Genomic DNA, 16,706 nt, shown 5'->3' on the forward strand with positions numbered 1-16,706 from the left:
CATGATAAAATGCTTGGAGAGACTGGCCAGGCACGGTGGCTCACGCCTGTAATCCCAGCACTTTGGGAGGCCGAGGTGGGTGGATTACCTGATGTCAGGATTCAGGACCAGCCTGACCAAAATGGTGAAACCCTGTCATTACTAAAAAGTACAAAAATTAGTCGAGCGTGGTGGTGGGCGCCTGTAATCCCAGCTAGTAGAGAGGCTGAGACAGGACAATTGATTGAACCCGGGAGGCAGAGGTTGTAGTGAGCCAAGATTGTGCCATTGCACTCCAGCCTGGGCGACAAAAGTGAAAGCCATCTCAAAAAAAAAAAAAAAAAAAATTGCTTACAGAGATGAAGAAAACATCAAATATATGAGAAGACAAAGTATCACAAAAGCATGTCCCTGTTGATGGCAAAATTATGTATGAAAAAGCATTTAACCTTTGTGAGCATTCCTGTGAGGAAATTGAAGAGAGTGAGAGGAAGGAATTGAAGGATAGTAAGGGATGACTAGTTAGCTGTGGAAAGTACTACAGCCTCAAGAACTTAAAGATCACAGGAGAATCAGCATTAGCTGATGGCCAGGCAGTATTAGCATTCCCACAAGAGCTCAAGAAACTCAGAAGACAAAGGATACCTTTCATAGCAAGTCTTCAGTTGTGTTGAAACAGACTTGTTCTGGAAGAAGAGGCCTAATACCTAAATCCTTAAGAGTGTCAAGCAGGCTCTGGGGTTCAAAGCCTGGAAAGATCATCTTACTCTGGTGCTATGTGGCAACACAACAGGTCACATGGTCAAGCCAGGTCTTGTGTACCAAACAGTCTCTGGGCCCTTAAAAACAAAATCAAAAATTGCCTGCCTGCGTTCCGGCAACACAATAGGAAGGCTTGGGTGATGGCCATCTTGTTCCTGGAATTCGTTTTTATTCCTAAAATGAAGAAATACCTGGAAGAGAACAGGGTGCCATTCAAGGTCATCCTCATAATTGACATTACTAGTGGCCATCCCTGATCCCTCTACTTCACTAATAACAATGTTGCAGTGATGTTCTTGCCTCCTAAAGCAAATGCAACTTCACTGTTTTAGCCATTTGATCAAGGCATCAGCAAGTGCATTAAGTGACGTACATCCACCTCATCTTCGGGAGGATTTGTGCTGTCCTTGATGCTAACCTTGACTACAGTGTCATGGATTTATGGAAGAGCTTCACAATTGCAAATGTAGTTGTGCTTTTTACAGAGGCTGTAGATGCCCCAAAGCCCAAGACAGTCAATGCATGTTGGAAGTCATTATGGAATGACATAGTCAGTGATTTCAGGAGCTTCCCCATTATTGATGCAGAAGTCAGTAATATGGTTCTTTTTGTTTTTGTTTTTTTGAGTTGGAGTCTCACTCTGTCACCCAGGCTGCAGTGCAGTGGCACGGTCTTGGCTCACTGCAACTTCCGTCTCCCGAGTTCAAGCAATTCTCTTGCCTCAGCCTCCTGAGTAGCTGGGATTACAGGCACATGCCACCACGCCCAGCTAATTTTTGTATTTTTAGTAGAGACGGGGTTTCACCATATTGCCCAGGCTGGTCTCGAACTCCTGACCTCGTGATCTGCCTGTCTTGACCTCCCAAAGTGCTGGGATTACAGGCATGAGCCACCGCACCTGGCCCAGGAATATCTTGAATGTTGCAAAGGAAGTTGATGGGGAATGCTTCTCTGACATGATCAAGGGTGACTTCAAGGAACACATAGAAGAGCATAGAGAAACCCTTACCAGCAAGGAACTCAAGGTTCTGCTGAAATTCTCTACAGGAGATGATGACAGTGATACAGATTTAGAGGAAACACAGTCATCAATTTGGATACTTGAAAACTTTGCATCAGTTTTTCAACAGGTGCAAGTGTTAAAGGATATGATCCTTCAATGGAACAAAGCCTCCATGTCACCTGAGGGATAGCAAACATGCCTACAACCACTGCAAGAGTTGTTTGATGATTCAAGGAAAAAGGAGAAACAGCTTCCTAGAACAGCGTTCCTAACTAAAGCCATCTGTATTATGAAGCCTTGACCTTAAACGCTTGAAGATTCTTCCAGCATAAGTGATCTTTCCGACGTCCTATTAGAAGGTTCAAGTTAGCCTCATGTCTCACCACTTACCTACAGTGCTGTGCATCTCATCACCTCACCATATGGGCACCATGAGCACCAAATAGAAATTATAATGGTCATAATCATCAAATGAGGGTTATCAAGAGAGAAAAGCTAGGGTTTGTGTGTGTGTGTGTGTGTTTTTTAATTTAAAAATTTTTTGTAAAGACAGGCCTCACTATTTTGCCCAGGCTCATCTAAAACTCCCAGCCTCAAGCAGTCCTCTTGGCCTCCCAAAGTATTGGGATCATAGTTGTGAGCCACAGTGCTCAGCCAGAAAAGCCAGAGTTTTGATGCATGTTAATGTACTCTTTCAGGCCATTAAATGAAAGTCATCTGCAAGTGTTGATAGAAAATGTGACTGGGCATGGTGGCTCATGCCTGTAATTCCAACACTGTAGGAGGCTGAGGCAGGAGGATTGCTTGAGATCAGGAGTTCGAAATCAGCCTGGGCAACATAGTAAGACCCCATTTCTATTTTTAAAATGAAAATAAAACAAAAAATGTTACATTGTTGCTGATGTGTACCGTGTAGTTTGTGACAATGGTTGCATCTTTACTGAACATGTACAGACTTTTTTTCCTTGTTATTATTTCCTAAACAACATAGTGTAACAACCATTTACAATATATTAGTTATCATAAGTAATCTGGGGATGACTTAAAGTATATAGCAGGAGGGTATATATAGGTTATATGCAAATACTATGCCATTTTATGTAACAGACTTGAACATCCTTAGGTTTTGGTATCTACAGAGGGGATTGGGGTACTGAAACCATTCCCCGTCAGATACCACGGAATGACTGTGTTTTGTATACTATTTTGCTGCTTACTGTAATAATGGTATGTGAAAAGTAGATGGGAGAGAGAGACTGAATGCAAAAGGATGGAATTTTATAGGCCACCACAACTAATTCAAATTGAAACAGGAGTCAGGGAGGAGAAAGTGTTCTGGCTCACTAAAATACGTGAAAATGTTAGAAGGGGTTTAGATAGTATGAATTAATGTGATACAGCCTTGAAAACAGCTGAAATCCTAGATTGCATAACAAAAAGTGGTTATATAGACTATGGAAAGTGACGGTCTTCTTGGAATTTTAAGTTTATTGGCATAGTATGTTAAAAGGGTTAGAGAAAAACTAGAGCTCATTCATAGTAGAGTGACCAGAATGGTAATAGGGATAGAAACTATGCCACATAGAAGATATTGAGGCCAGGTGGGGTCGCTCACGCCTGTAATCCCAACACTCTGGGAGGCTGAGGTGGGTGGATCACTTGAGGTCAGAAGTTCGAGACCATCCTGGCCAACATGGTGAAACCGTGTCTCTACTAAAAACAAAAATTAGCTGGGTGTGCTGTCACGTGCCTGAAGCCCCAGCTGCCTGGGAGGCTGAGGTGGGAGAATCACTTGAACCTGGGAGGCAGAGGTTGCAGTGAGCCAAGATTGCACCATTGCACTACAGCCTGGGTGACAGAGTGAGACCCTGTCTCAAAAGAAAAAAAAAAGAAGAAGGAAGGGTACTGGGAGACTTTGCCTGCTTCAGAAGTATTTCAAGTGCTAAGAAACAATCTGGATGTGCAGAAGTCCTGTGGAGTTTTTTTTTCTTGCCCCATCTCCCTGATTTTGTTTTCTGTTGACCTTTCAACTCTAAAATCAGTAGGCTTTGCTGAGTTGGGGGCCTTGAGATCTGGAGAGTTACTAGTACATGCTTTGTTGTGTATTGATCAGGAGAGAAGATTGGGATAGCCACCTATTTGGAAAATGGTAACCAGACCTTAGGGGCAGAACTACTTCTCCGAGTATAAAAACCTATAAAGCTGAGTCAGGAGAATGTCATTTGATGCCAGAGAAGTAAAAGTGTGGGGTGAACTTCCTTGCAGTGAGGACAGAGATAGTTTTGGTGGTGCTGAGACTTTTGGCAGTGCAAGAAGAGCACAACTCCCTTTCTCCACTGCTGGCTATAGCAGAGACTATCAAAAAGCAATGGTGTCGGTTCTACAGTAGCCCTAGTCTTTTTTTAACAGCCCATAGTCATTTCTTCTTTCCTACTTGGGGGATGAAAAAGCCTGAATTTATAGTATACATTTTTGTATACTTGTCTTATTAGAGTATAAATTCTTCAAAGGAAAATATTTTACTTTTTTCTTTAATCCCCATGTTACCTGATAAAGTACCTTGCCAGTATAATTCCTGTGAAAAATCCTCCTGAACTCTTTTCACGCATCTGGTTACCACAGCACTTCATACATACCTGTTAGAGCACTTATGTTGCATTATGCATTTTTGTTTTTATACACCTAATGAGTGTAAGCCCTTTGAGAATAGGATGGAAACTATCTTACTCAGTTTGATATCCCAACACCTATTACAGTATGTGGCACACAGTAGATAATCAGTAAATTTATCTGAAATAAATAAACGAGTATAGAACTATGCTGACATCAAATGCTTAGAATTAAAGGATATCTCCAAAATTACCTTCCTTTTACCATTGTGTCCCTTTCCCTCTCCCTTGGTCTCCTCATTGTTGATTCTACTACATTAGAGCCTTCTGCTTAACTGCTTGTACCTTCATTGTGATACACTGACTTGCTTCCGTCTATCTACAGTCTTGTCCTGTCCTGTGATACTGAATCTAAGGATAGATTTGCTAATGACCATTATGTTTTACCCTACCTTAGGACTGCCTACATTTACATTGCCTTTATGGGCAACTCAAATACTAATCCTCCACTGAGAAATCACAAAATAGAGAAGTTCACTAATGCTCTGACCACTCTCTTTCTTAGCAATAGTGATATTGGAGAAAGTTTTGTGAAGCTTGGGAATCTGCTGAGATGTGTGGGAGCTCTGTCCCATCTAATCCAGCTGGCCAGCTGTGCAGCTGTAAACGTTAACCAGTTATGTCTTCCAGCTCAATCTGTTGGCAACTAGGAGGATGACTTTGAGGAGAGAAGGAGGGAGGAGTCTCCTCTCAGGTTTCTGACTTGAATGATAAATGGATGGTGAGGACAGCCAAATGTAATAGGGAATAAAGAGGGGGAAGACTATGAGTTTAATTATGAATATACTGAGTTAGGATTTCCTGAAAGGGCTTCCAAATAAATATATATAGTAAGCATTTAGATTAAAGAATCTAAAAATCAGACAATATATTAAATTTGAGAGTTCTTAAACCACAAGAATGTATGAAATTGCCATGGATATAGCGTTAGAAGTTCATTAAGAACAGAACTCTAGAATGTAAATGAAGAAGGAAGCAGACCCATGAAGAGAAGACAGAAAAATAATGATCTGAGAGTAAGAAAAGCCAGAGAAGCCCCCCGTCCCCCCCAAAAGCAAAAACAAAACATAAAGGAAAGCAAATAAAGTCGAAAGGTTGTATCAATAGTGTCAAATATTGCAGAGTAAGATAACTGACTGCCCTTTGGATTTGATCATTAAGCAGTCGTATAATCTCACTGAGAACAATTTCATTGGAATAGGAGGAGGAAAAGCCTCATTGCAGTGTGTTGGGGTCTAAAAGCAAGATGAGAAACTGGAACTATCATGTGTAGGAATTCTCTCAAGATTAAAAGAAGAAAGATAAGATGATGGTTAAATCCTTGTAAAGTCTAGGATCCAGGCCTCCCTCCTAATCCCTTAATGCCTGACCAGTCTGCCAAGAGTGGAACTTAAATAGCCAGAACAAGAAACTAGGACTTTCTTAGAAACATGGGCCATGGCACATTCAGTAGATAGTAGCTTTTCTGCCACTTCACATGTGCAATGATATTTATATGCACATCTTCCTCCTATAAGGGTATCCCAGATCATGTATGCTACAAACTCCAACTCTTTCGGTTTCCCACTCAAAACCCTGTCTGTAGTATATTTTGCGAATGTGTATACATACACACACACACACACACACACATATACAGACAAAGTTTGTTTAGTTAATAACAGATTACCTCTGGCCTCTTCTTCACAGTTAATCAGGGTGCATTAGTGTATTTTGAGACCATGGTTGATCATTTGACCTGAGTAGTAGTTCAGTAAAGTTGCTAATCCATCTAGAGCTTTATCTGAGTGGATCCAGGGTTTCCCGTTGGTGCTAGGTGTAGCCTGGCTAGGAATTTGTGACATTAGGTATTTACTGTCCTTAAACATTAGCTTTCACTTGCAGCTTTTTACTACCAGTAATATTTTGGAGGCCTTGACATAAGATTTTCTCAGTATCAGGATTGTCGTCAATGAATTTCAGAAAACTTTTCAGACCAGAAGGCAGAAAAGCTGTTTGCTAATCCATGTCTCTGACTTTGCCATCACCCTTGTGTTCTCATAATTCACTTAACACCAAGCAAGTATATGCACAGATGGAGGTTCGTGTCGCTGTCTGCTTTCTCTACAGATGGCAGCTGCCATGTTCCTTCAAGGCTCAGTTTTTGTTACAGTGAAATCCTATTGTCATAAAATAATCATGATCCACTCCTACTAATGGGTCCCTCTGTGAGGCTAAAATGGCAGAATTCATTCATTTTTCTAGGCCTTGGATTTTTGTACCTTTAGACCTGCTTTTCATGTTTGTTAAACTCTACATGTGCAAAACTGCTGTAAGCAACTCTTTCTCAACTTTTTCCCCATTTAGGTTAATCATACTACCATCTTCTCAGATGCCCAAGCCAGAAGCCTGGGAAGCATCCTTGATTCCTCCCTGTTTAACCCTCATCAAAATCCATTCACTGTGGCTCTTAAATGTCACAAAAAATAATTCACTACCTTCCATCCTAATTACCACCACTCTACTCCAGGCAGCTTTCATCTTTCACCCAGATTATTGTGACAACTTTCTAACTGGTTTTATTGCCTCCAATCTTACTTCTCTTTTATTCTCTAGACTGGAAATATTTTTCAAAATTGCAAACGGATTATTTCTTCTCCCTGGTTAAAATTCTTTAGTAATTGTCCTTAGGAGAAAGTCCAAACTCTTTAATGTGGATCTTATAAGGTGCTTTGTAATCTACCTCATCTTTGTGCCACTTTTTCACTTCATTCTCTGCCTCCGCCATACCACTCCCTCAGTTCTTTATGCTACCATATTCATCCTCACTTTGAAACTTTTTACTGGTAATGCTTTGACATTTGCAGTTTCTGTATTTTGACCAGGTAACTCCTACTATTCTTTATAATGCAACTTAAATATTACTTGTTTAGGGAAACTTTCTCTGTAACCCTGACCTAGGTTAGTTGCCTTTGCTGTGTGCTCCTATAGCATCTTTTATTTTTCCTATGATAGCACTTAGTACCTTATAATTTTAATTAATTGTTAAATCTTTAGAGTATAAACTCTGTGAGTGAAGTTACTCTGCTATCTTGCTGGTGATCTTTCAAAGATGGAATGGACTTTCTTGGGAACTTACGTTTCTCAGCACCCATAGTGTTCATGTATAGGGTGAATAGCCCCAGGTTGGGAATGGAAAGCCTTTAAGTTATTTCCAATCATATTGTTTGTTCCACATATTCAAGGTACATGCATATATCTACTTTAAAAGTCTCTATACATAAGTCATTGTAAAAGAATTTCACCTAATGGAACACATTGAATAGTCAATGAGTAACGGCATAGAGAGAACTAAAAAGATGTTTTTAATTTAGAGCACTGTATGTGGAATTTTTGAAATTAATGTTGTATTTTATATCTCTCATAGGTGAAATGAACCAGAAATACAAGGAGCTAAAAAAAAGGGAGGAAAATATGGACAGTAAGTGATATTCTTGTAGATATAAAAATATAATATTTTCAGATTGCTGTTCATTTATACCAAATCAGAGACCTCATTTTGGGCAGATACAATGGCTAATAAATGCAGAAGTGTGGACATTCAAAGCATTTTGCCTTGAAGAATAGTTTCTAGCATAATTTAGAGATGGGTAGAAAATTCTAAAAAGATATGTGATGAATGTCTATACATTGGGGCTAGATTCTAAAGCTAGTACTTACATTCGTAGTCTGTATAGAGAAAGCTTATAGACTGGGGTCCCCAACCCCCAGGCTGCAGACCTGTAGGAACCAGGCCACACACTAGGAAGTGAGCCACTGGCAAGCGAGCATTACCGTCTGAGCTCTGCCTCCTGTTAGATCAGCAGCAGCATTAGATTCTCATATGAGTGTGAACCCTATCGCATGTGAGGGATCTAGGTTGCACTCTCCTTTTGAGAATCTAACTAACTCCTGATGATCTGAAGTAAAACAGTTTCATCCCCAAACCATCACCCGCATCTGCCCCCCAGCCCTGGTCCATAGAAAAATTGTCTTCCACGGTCCCTGGTGCCAAAATGGTTGGGGACTGCTGCTATAGACCATTTATTGATTGAATGTTCTCTTTTACATGCTTCACTATATTCACCTTTAGTATCTTTCACTTTTATATTTAGCTTTCCATAATACTTGTTTATTAGCCCTCACATCAGATATTGTCACTCTGTTCTATCACCAGCTGTAATTTTAGTCACTTTTTGTTACAGTTCTAATTCACTTAAAAATAATCTCAGCCTGATTTTATAAATTGGTTTTCACTTAAACTTGTTATACACTTACAATTTTTTTTTAAATTGGCATGTATTATCTATTACTGGTTTCGTTTTAAGTTATCATTTTGCTAGAATCTGAATTCTAACAAAATACTAGAGTTTCATCTAGGTCTGATGTCAATAGTTACCTTCATGGAGGCATGCTATAAAAGAGTAATTGTCAGCTCTTATTTTACAGTGTACCAAGTTTTCTTTAAAATATCAGTAAATACCAAAAATTATCTCAAAAAAATTTTTTTGAGTCTTTTGGTAAGGGAGAAAGGTGTAAAATCAAGGAACAATGTGTCATGACACCACAATATTAGAAATTACTAGATACTACCTAGTATGGTATCTGGCACTTAAGTGTCAATAAATGTTCATTTAATGAATGTTTACTGAATTAATGGAAAGAATTCCTATACTACAGAATCTTAAAATAGAAGGTCACCTAGTTCAGATTTCTTTCCACATATTAATTATGGTTTGTTTTCCTTAAAAAATAACCCCTGAAAGACAATGTTCATTTATGCTTTTGTGTATATATAAAAATCTCATATGGCCACTAATCGACAGATTACAAAAATCAACAGATTATAAAAGCAGGATATTCACACATAAGACCTGTATGAATGCTGAAGCAGAACATTAAAGAAAATTCAGTTTTATAAAAAATATTGATTGTGGTCCTCTACCACCATACTCCAATAAAAAATGTTTTGTTGAAGACTGTTTCACTTTAAAAATATACTAAATATAAGAAAAAAGTAGAATGGAAATCCATTACAGAAGGCAAGCTGTTGATGTTTATTTCATGCTAACAATAAAATTATTTTTGACTGAAAGTTTCTATTTTTTAGATGCCCCATAGAAATACTCGAAAATGTAAATAAGAACTGGTTCTATGTTAAACAAATAAAAAGATCATTTCCTAGAATATTTATTTACAATCTGAATAAATTATTAAATTCATTTAGTTGAAATGAATCCAGCATTATAAATAAAATACTCATTTTCAGATAAAATAGGTATTCAGCAATGAAAATTATAGAAATAAAGTTAGTAGCCAGGGTGTTAATAATTATTGATATATCAAAGGAGATCTTTATAAAAGCAAATTTCTTCTGATTGTCATTTTATCAGCTATTTCTTTTGAGCCCATATTTATAACTTTCCGATTTATATCAAGGTCACAGGATTTAGGCAGTTTGTAAGTATGTAAAGTTCTTATTGAATGATTACCTTTGGGTTAATAACAAATTAAACAGTGGTAGCTTAAAATTTCTAAAAATTGGGCCAGGCAGGTGGATCACGTGGTCAAGAGATCCAGATCATCCTGGCCAACATGGTGAAACCCTGTCTCTAGTAAAAATACAAAAATTAGCTGGGTGTGGTGGCACAGGCCTGTAGTCCCAGCTACTCGGGAGACTGAGGCAGGAGAATCCCTTGAACCGGGAGGCAGAGGTTGCAGTGAGCTGAGATCGCACCACTGCACTCCAGCCTCATGACAGAATGAGACTCCGTCTCAAAAAAAAAAAAAAAAAAAAAAAAAAAACAACTTTCTAAAAAGCACTCTTAAGACCTACAAATCAGAGTTTATATAGTGTTAACTCTATCAACAGTAACCTCTCTTATGGTTTCCAATTGTCAGCTTTTATTGAGACTTTTGAGGAAACAAAGAATCAGGAACTGGAACGAAAGGCACAGATAGAAGCCAACATTGTTTCACTCTTGGAGCACTGTAGTCGAGTGAGTACCCTGTGCCTGTCTTGGTGTCCCCTTTATTTTTGCTGTGATTAACTTTCTAAACACAACTCAAAAAATAAAATGACTCACTATTATGTCTTCTCATTTAACTGCTTCCTTAAAATTCCCTTACTTGTTACTATTTATTTCAGCTATTAACTTTTTTATCACTCTAGCAAAATGTCACGTAATTAGGGCGATAGAGAAAAAGGATGATATGTATAATATCAATATTCAGCAGTAAATGAAGCCCTAATTGAGAATAATTATTATGATCTTCTTCCATTGTTAATCTGAACTTTTGAAAGTAACATTTGCACAGATAATTTCAAAACCTAGACATGTTAGAAAGTGTTTATGTTTTTATACTGTAAATTTTATTGTAAATAAAAAGGATTCTTTTCTTGCATGTATACGTAATGAGTATCTCAAATTATCAGAAAATGTTTATTGGGCATCTATTATGAAATGCGTGGTCTCTTTTCAATATTCTTAGTGTTTTAAGACTACAACCAGTTTCTAAAATAGTGTAGTTGAATTTTTTTCTACAGTGAAATAAAGGAAATGAAAAAAAAAACCCACAATTTTGAATTTATAGTCTGTCTTTATTGAGAAAATCCAATTTTGAATCTCATTTTCTATACAACATATAACTTGAATGGTGTATTTCAAAAACAAATACCTGATCCAAACATCTCATCCTTTGACAGTGTTTTCCAAGGGTTTTATTGAGAGTTAAATCAGTGGATTTTTTTGTATTTTTATTTCTCTGCAAATGCAGAATATAAATCGTATGAAACAGATATCCTCTATCACCAATCAAGAGCTAAAGATGATGCAGGATGACCTCAATTTTAAATCTACTGAAGTGCAGAAATCACAAAGTACAGCTCGGAATTTGACTTCAGGTGAGAAAACAACCTAGATTTTAATATTCTTTTTTTCTTAAAAATATATCAGTGTTATTCTCCTTGATTTTTTTAAAGCCTCATTGACTGAGGCTATAATTTATGATTGCCTATTGCCCCAGAATTATGTGTGGCTTTTTTCATCAGCTGGCTAGTATTATATTGTATATTGTCACTGATTTAACAACGTTTATTGAATACTTATTTCAAGCCTGTGCTATATAATTCTGGGTATCGTTAAAGATAAACAAAGCTGGATGCAAGTTAAAGTGCTAAGGACAGATTTTAGTCAGTAATACAGTGTGGCAGTAAGCAAGGAGGGTCCAGCATGAATTGAAATCAACTTTGATTAGTACAGAGGTGATTGAGTGTTTTAAAGGGAGAATGAGGGAGTGGTAAGGGAAAAGAAAAATTACAGAATTCATCAGTATACATGCTGATTAGGCCAGCTGTGTCTGTTAGCTAGCAAGTATCAAGTTAGGATTCTATGCTGATACACAGACTAGCAGATAGAGGCCCTAACTTTCCTGATAATTACATTTTAATGGAATGGCTTTTAGAGAAAAATACTCCTGAGTTGTGGGAGGTACATATAGATATGGTTTGGACTTTTTGTCCCCTCCAAATTTTATGTTGAAATGTGACCTCCAGTGTTGGAGGTGGGCCTACTGGGAGATGTTTGGGTCATGGGGGCGGATCTCTCATGAATGGCTCAGTGTCATCCTTGCGGTAATGGGTATGTTTTTTGTGAGTTCAGGCGAGATCTGGTTGTTTAAAAGAGCCTGGCACCTCCTCCCTCTCTCTCTTGCCTTGTAACATGCAGGCTCCCCTTCTGTGATATCTCCCATGGACACCCAGCTTTAAAATTTCCCTCTTTTGTACTCTTTCCCTTTATTTCTCAGACCGGCCGACACTTAAGGAAATAGAAAGGAACCTACGTTGAGTATCGGGGGTAGGTTTCCCCTGATATCTGGTGCCCTTCTGTCATGATTATAAGCTTCCTGAGGCCCTCACCAGAAGCAGTTGCTGGCACCATGTTTCATGTACAGCCTGTAGAACCATGAGCCAAATAAACTTATTTTTTTTAAATAAATTACCCAGTCTCAGGTATTCCTTTATAGCAGTGCAAATAGACTAACACACATATACATCTTAAAGGTACAGAGGAAAGATTCACAACTGGATGCTCTAAGAAAGGGTAGTCGGGCCTGTTGACCAATATGGGCTAGAATAAATAGTACATTCTTTTGGCAGCCTTAAGCTTTGTCTGGCAGGCACTTTAAAGTGGGGATAGGGTCATCCTAGGGATGCAGACTTGAGCTGTTAGAAACTGTTTGTTTAAATCTTCTAATGTGGGTGGAAGGTGGTGCATGAAATCATTTGTGCTGAGAGTGGAATTTTTATAGGCAGAGGTTGAGGCCTAGTTGAGAAGAGAGCTCAGAGGAGCCTAGTTAGTTTGGTCAAAGATTGAATCTTTGTCAGTATAAGAGGCTTACAAAAATCTAATCTGTTTCCTCAAGAAACTTTCAACCTCGTGGAGTGACAGTTATGATACAGTGAAATAATGCTCTGATAGAAGTAAATATAAGGAGCAATGGAAGTACATAGGGGACATATCCAGCCCAATCTTGGATAGTTAAGAAGAGATGATGTTTAATTTTAATTAGTTTAAGTCATGCTTACTAGCATAGGACTAGAGCAGCATTGTCCAAGATAAATGTAATGCCAATATATATTATATTTATATAATTAAAGTTTTCTAGTAGCCATGTTGAAAAAGTAAAAAGAGACAGATTAATTTTAATAATATATTTTATTTAAACTGGTATAGCCAAGATATTATTTCAACATGTAAACTATATAAAAATGATCAAAAAGATATTTTATTTTCATGACATTTCAATTAGGACTAGCCTTATTTATTTATGTATGTATTTATTTATAAGACAGGGTCTCACTCTCATTGCCCAGGCTGGAGTGAAGTGGTGTGATCATAGCTCACTGCAGCCTTTACTTCCTGGGCTCAGGTGCCTCTCTCACCTCAGCCTCCCAACTACCTGGGACAACAGGCACACACCAGCATGCCTAGCTAATATTTTGTATTTTTAATAGAGATGGGGTTTCACCATGTTTTCCAGGCTGGTCTCAACTCCTGGGCTCAAGCCATCTGCCCACCTCGGCTTCCCAAAGTGTTGGGATTACAGGCATAAGCCACTACACCTGGCTTGGACTAGACATACTTAAAAGTGCTCAAAAATCACATGTGGCTACTGGCTGCCATTGGGATGGTGCAGGTGGAGATTAGATACAAATAAAGTTGAGGTTAAAGAGACTAGGATAAAGCCATGTAAAAATTTGATGGGATCTTTGGTTTATGAACTAATGGCTTCTATGGGTATTCTTCATGCTGGTGTGTGGCAGCTTTGAATTAGCTATGTTTTTGTCTACCTGGAATTACTACAGTTAGTGAGATAACGAGAAATGAAAACCTAATTAATATTTGCTAACTTAAGAATGTTGAAGGATTTTTGAAATGAAATAATGATCCATAATACCTTTATCTGGATTCCCAATCCATAATACCTTTATCTGGATTCCCAAAATCTAAAAAGATATTGGCAGCAAAACCTGACCTGACCTGAACTGACATGAGGCTATTTATAGTTTTTAATTGTCCTACCTAGTGTGACTATGCTTTTTGCTGTAGAAATATTCGTGTGCTTGATAACAAGGTATTATCTCAGACCCTGCTGTTATGTAATTATTAGTATATGTGCTATATTACTTTTCTAAAATACAAAGAATTCTGCATTCTGAAATACAAGAGTTTTAGATAAGGGATTATGGACCTATAAATGCATACTGAATGCTATTAATTGCATTAATAGTGGTTATATAGGTATATAATTGCTATATTTAAGCCTATTTTACATCCAGATTTGTTGAGTTTACCATAGTTTTATTTGTATGTCTATATGCCAAGTAACTGGAGGAATTACATTCTTGATATATAACTACTATTGGTTTGACTGTGAGTTTATTTTTATTGTAAAAAAACACAACGAAATTTATCATCTTAACCATTTTGAAGTGTACAATACAGTAATGTTAACTATATGCACATTGTTGTGCAACAAATCCCTAGAACTTTTTCATCTTGCAGAACTAAAACACTATACCTCCTGAACAACAACTCCATATTTCCTTATCCCCTGACCCCTGGAGACCACCATTCTACTTCGGTTTCTATGAGTCTGACTACTTTAAATTACCTCGTATAAATGAAGTCATACAGTATTTGTCCTTTGGGGACTGGCTTAGTTCACTTGGCATAATGTCCTCAAGGTTCATCCATGTTGTAGCAAAGAAGGATTTTCTTTTTTAAGGTTCAATAACAATTCTATTGCATGTATATATCCTCTTTTAAAGTCTATCTATAGACATTTAGATTGCTTCCACCTTTTGGCTATTGTGAATAATGCTGCAGTGAACATGGGTGTGTAAATATTTCTTCATGATCCTATTTTCATTTCTCTTGGACATATATGAATATTTTAAAATATTTTCTCTTTCCTATAAACTAAATAATTTTATAGTTTTATTATTTCATCTAGAAAACCTGTTTTGTATTTTAGATCTTCATGCCCAAGTTTTTCATTTATCTAAGGTCAATGTAAATTCAACAAGTTTTTCCCCCTTTAAGCTATCTTCTGTAACAGCTGTCAAGAAATGTACATTTTTTAAAAGGCAAAAATCAATACCAGGAAACAAATTCAATAATCAAGACTTTGTATTCATTCCACATTTTATACTTTGTGTTTATAGTTCCTTTTAACAGCTAGTCATTATAGGCCGGGCGAGGTGGCTCATGCCTGTAATCCCAGCACTTTGGGAGGCCGAGGTGGGCAAATCATCAGAGGTCACAAGTTCAAGACCTGGTTGACCAACATGGTGAAACCCCATCACTACTAAAAATACAAAATTAGCTGGGTGTGGTGGCACATGCCTGTAATCCCAGCTACTCAGGAGGCTGAGGCAGAAGAATCACTTGGAGCCAGGAGGTGGAGGTTGCAGTGAGCCAAGATCATGCCATTGCACTCCAGCCTGGGCGGCAGAGCGAAACTCTATCTCAAAAAAGAAAAAAAAAAGGAGTCATATGTGTTCTCCAGAGATGTACAGTGAAAAAAAAAAAAAGAAAACTGGCTTCAATGGAGATAAAAATCCAGTTTAATACTATGATGAAGATTTTGCTGGAGATTTTTCTTAGTAAAGGTTAAAGTCATTGATAATGACTATAGTGTCATTTACTACATTGTTTTCATTTTAACTTCAACCAACCATGTAATTTTTTCTTTCTTTCTTTCCCTAAAACCATCCTCCAACTCAATAAATTTTTTGTATCTTGAAAGCACCACGAGAGGTTTGTAATATTCTTGTTTGCCTTTCAGATATAATGGATTTAGTGTACTCTGTGTTTTATTATTTTTATTTTTTTTTAATGGAGCAATCGCTTCTTGGGGGAAGGGTGAAGAAAACTTAGATATTATAATGGCCCTTCACAGGTCACTGTGCCTAAAGGGCTACACACTACATCGGTGATGTAAAAATTTCAGGGGAAGCCAGGCGCAGTGGCTCACGCCTGTATTCCCAGCACTTTGGGAGGCTGAGACGGGCGGATCACGAGGTCAGGAGATCTAGACCATCCTGGCTAACAGGGTGAAACCCTGTCTCTACTAAAATACAAAAAAAATTAGCCGGGCGTGGTGGCGGGTGCCTGTAGTCCCAGCTACTCGGGAGGCTGAGGCAGGAGAATGGTGTGAACCCGGGAGACGGAGGTTGCAGTGAGCCGAGATCGCGCCACTGCACTCCAGCCTGGGCGACAGAGCGAGACTCCGTCTCCAAAAAAAAAAAATATATATATATATAGGGGAGGGAGGTGATTGGGGGAAATAAGTCTGTAAACGGCTTCTTAGGGAGTCAATAATGTAAGAAAAAGGTTGAGAAACGCTGATGTACTGCATGGGCAAAGAGGCAAGGGATTTATCAGCAATAGTTTTTATTTATATTTTTTGAAAGGAAACTCCAGAGAGTAAACAAATGTGCTGATGACAGACTATCTTAGAAACACTTCCCCAGGTCAAAGTGGTTCCTTCTGAGATTTTGCTACTGTGTACACACTGCTTGGTAAACTTTGCAACTTCACAGCATATCAGAAGGAACTAGACTGCATCCTCTTCCTGTCTCTTCCCTTGGAGTAGCATTTAGCTTTTCACTGGGGACCTGTTGTTAAAGGAAGATAAACTTTACCCTATACCAACCATTTTCTCCTTTTATCAAGAAAAATCAATTTGTATGATTCTTAAGTGTATTT

At 38.0% G+C, this 16,706-nt stretch overlaps 1 protein-coding gene across 5 annotated transcripts in view; it reads left to right on the forward strand.

The window, feature by feature from the left end:
• Nucleotides 1-16,706, forward strand: part of IFT74 (intraflagellar transport 74) — a 119,248-nt gene that overhangs the window by 90,695 nt on the left and 11,847 nt on the right. For all 5 annotated transcript variants that reach the window (XR_012094820.1, XM_073021691.1, XM_073021693.1 and 2 more), the window contains 3 exons: nt 7,820-7,873; nt 10,333-10,430; nt 11,209-11,335. Coding sequence is in view for 4 of the 5 variants with exons in the window: in XM_073021691.1 (XP_072877792.1) it covers nt 7,820-7,873; nt 10,333-10,430; nt 11,209-11,335 (279 nt within the window). In the remaining variant the exon portion in view is untranslated. The remainder of the gene's footprint in view (nt 1-7,819; nt 7,874-10,332; nt 10,431-11,208; nt 11,336-16,706) is intronic.

Source organism: Chlorocebus sabaeus, chromosome 12, assembly GCF_047675955.1.
Source record: "Chlorocebus sabaeus isolate Y175 chromosome 12, mChlSab1.0.hap1, whole genome shotgun sequence".
NCBI classification, from domain to species: domain Eukaryota; kingdom Metazoa; phylum Chordata; class Mammalia; order Primates; family Cercopithecidae; genus Chlorocebus; species Chlorocebus sabaeus.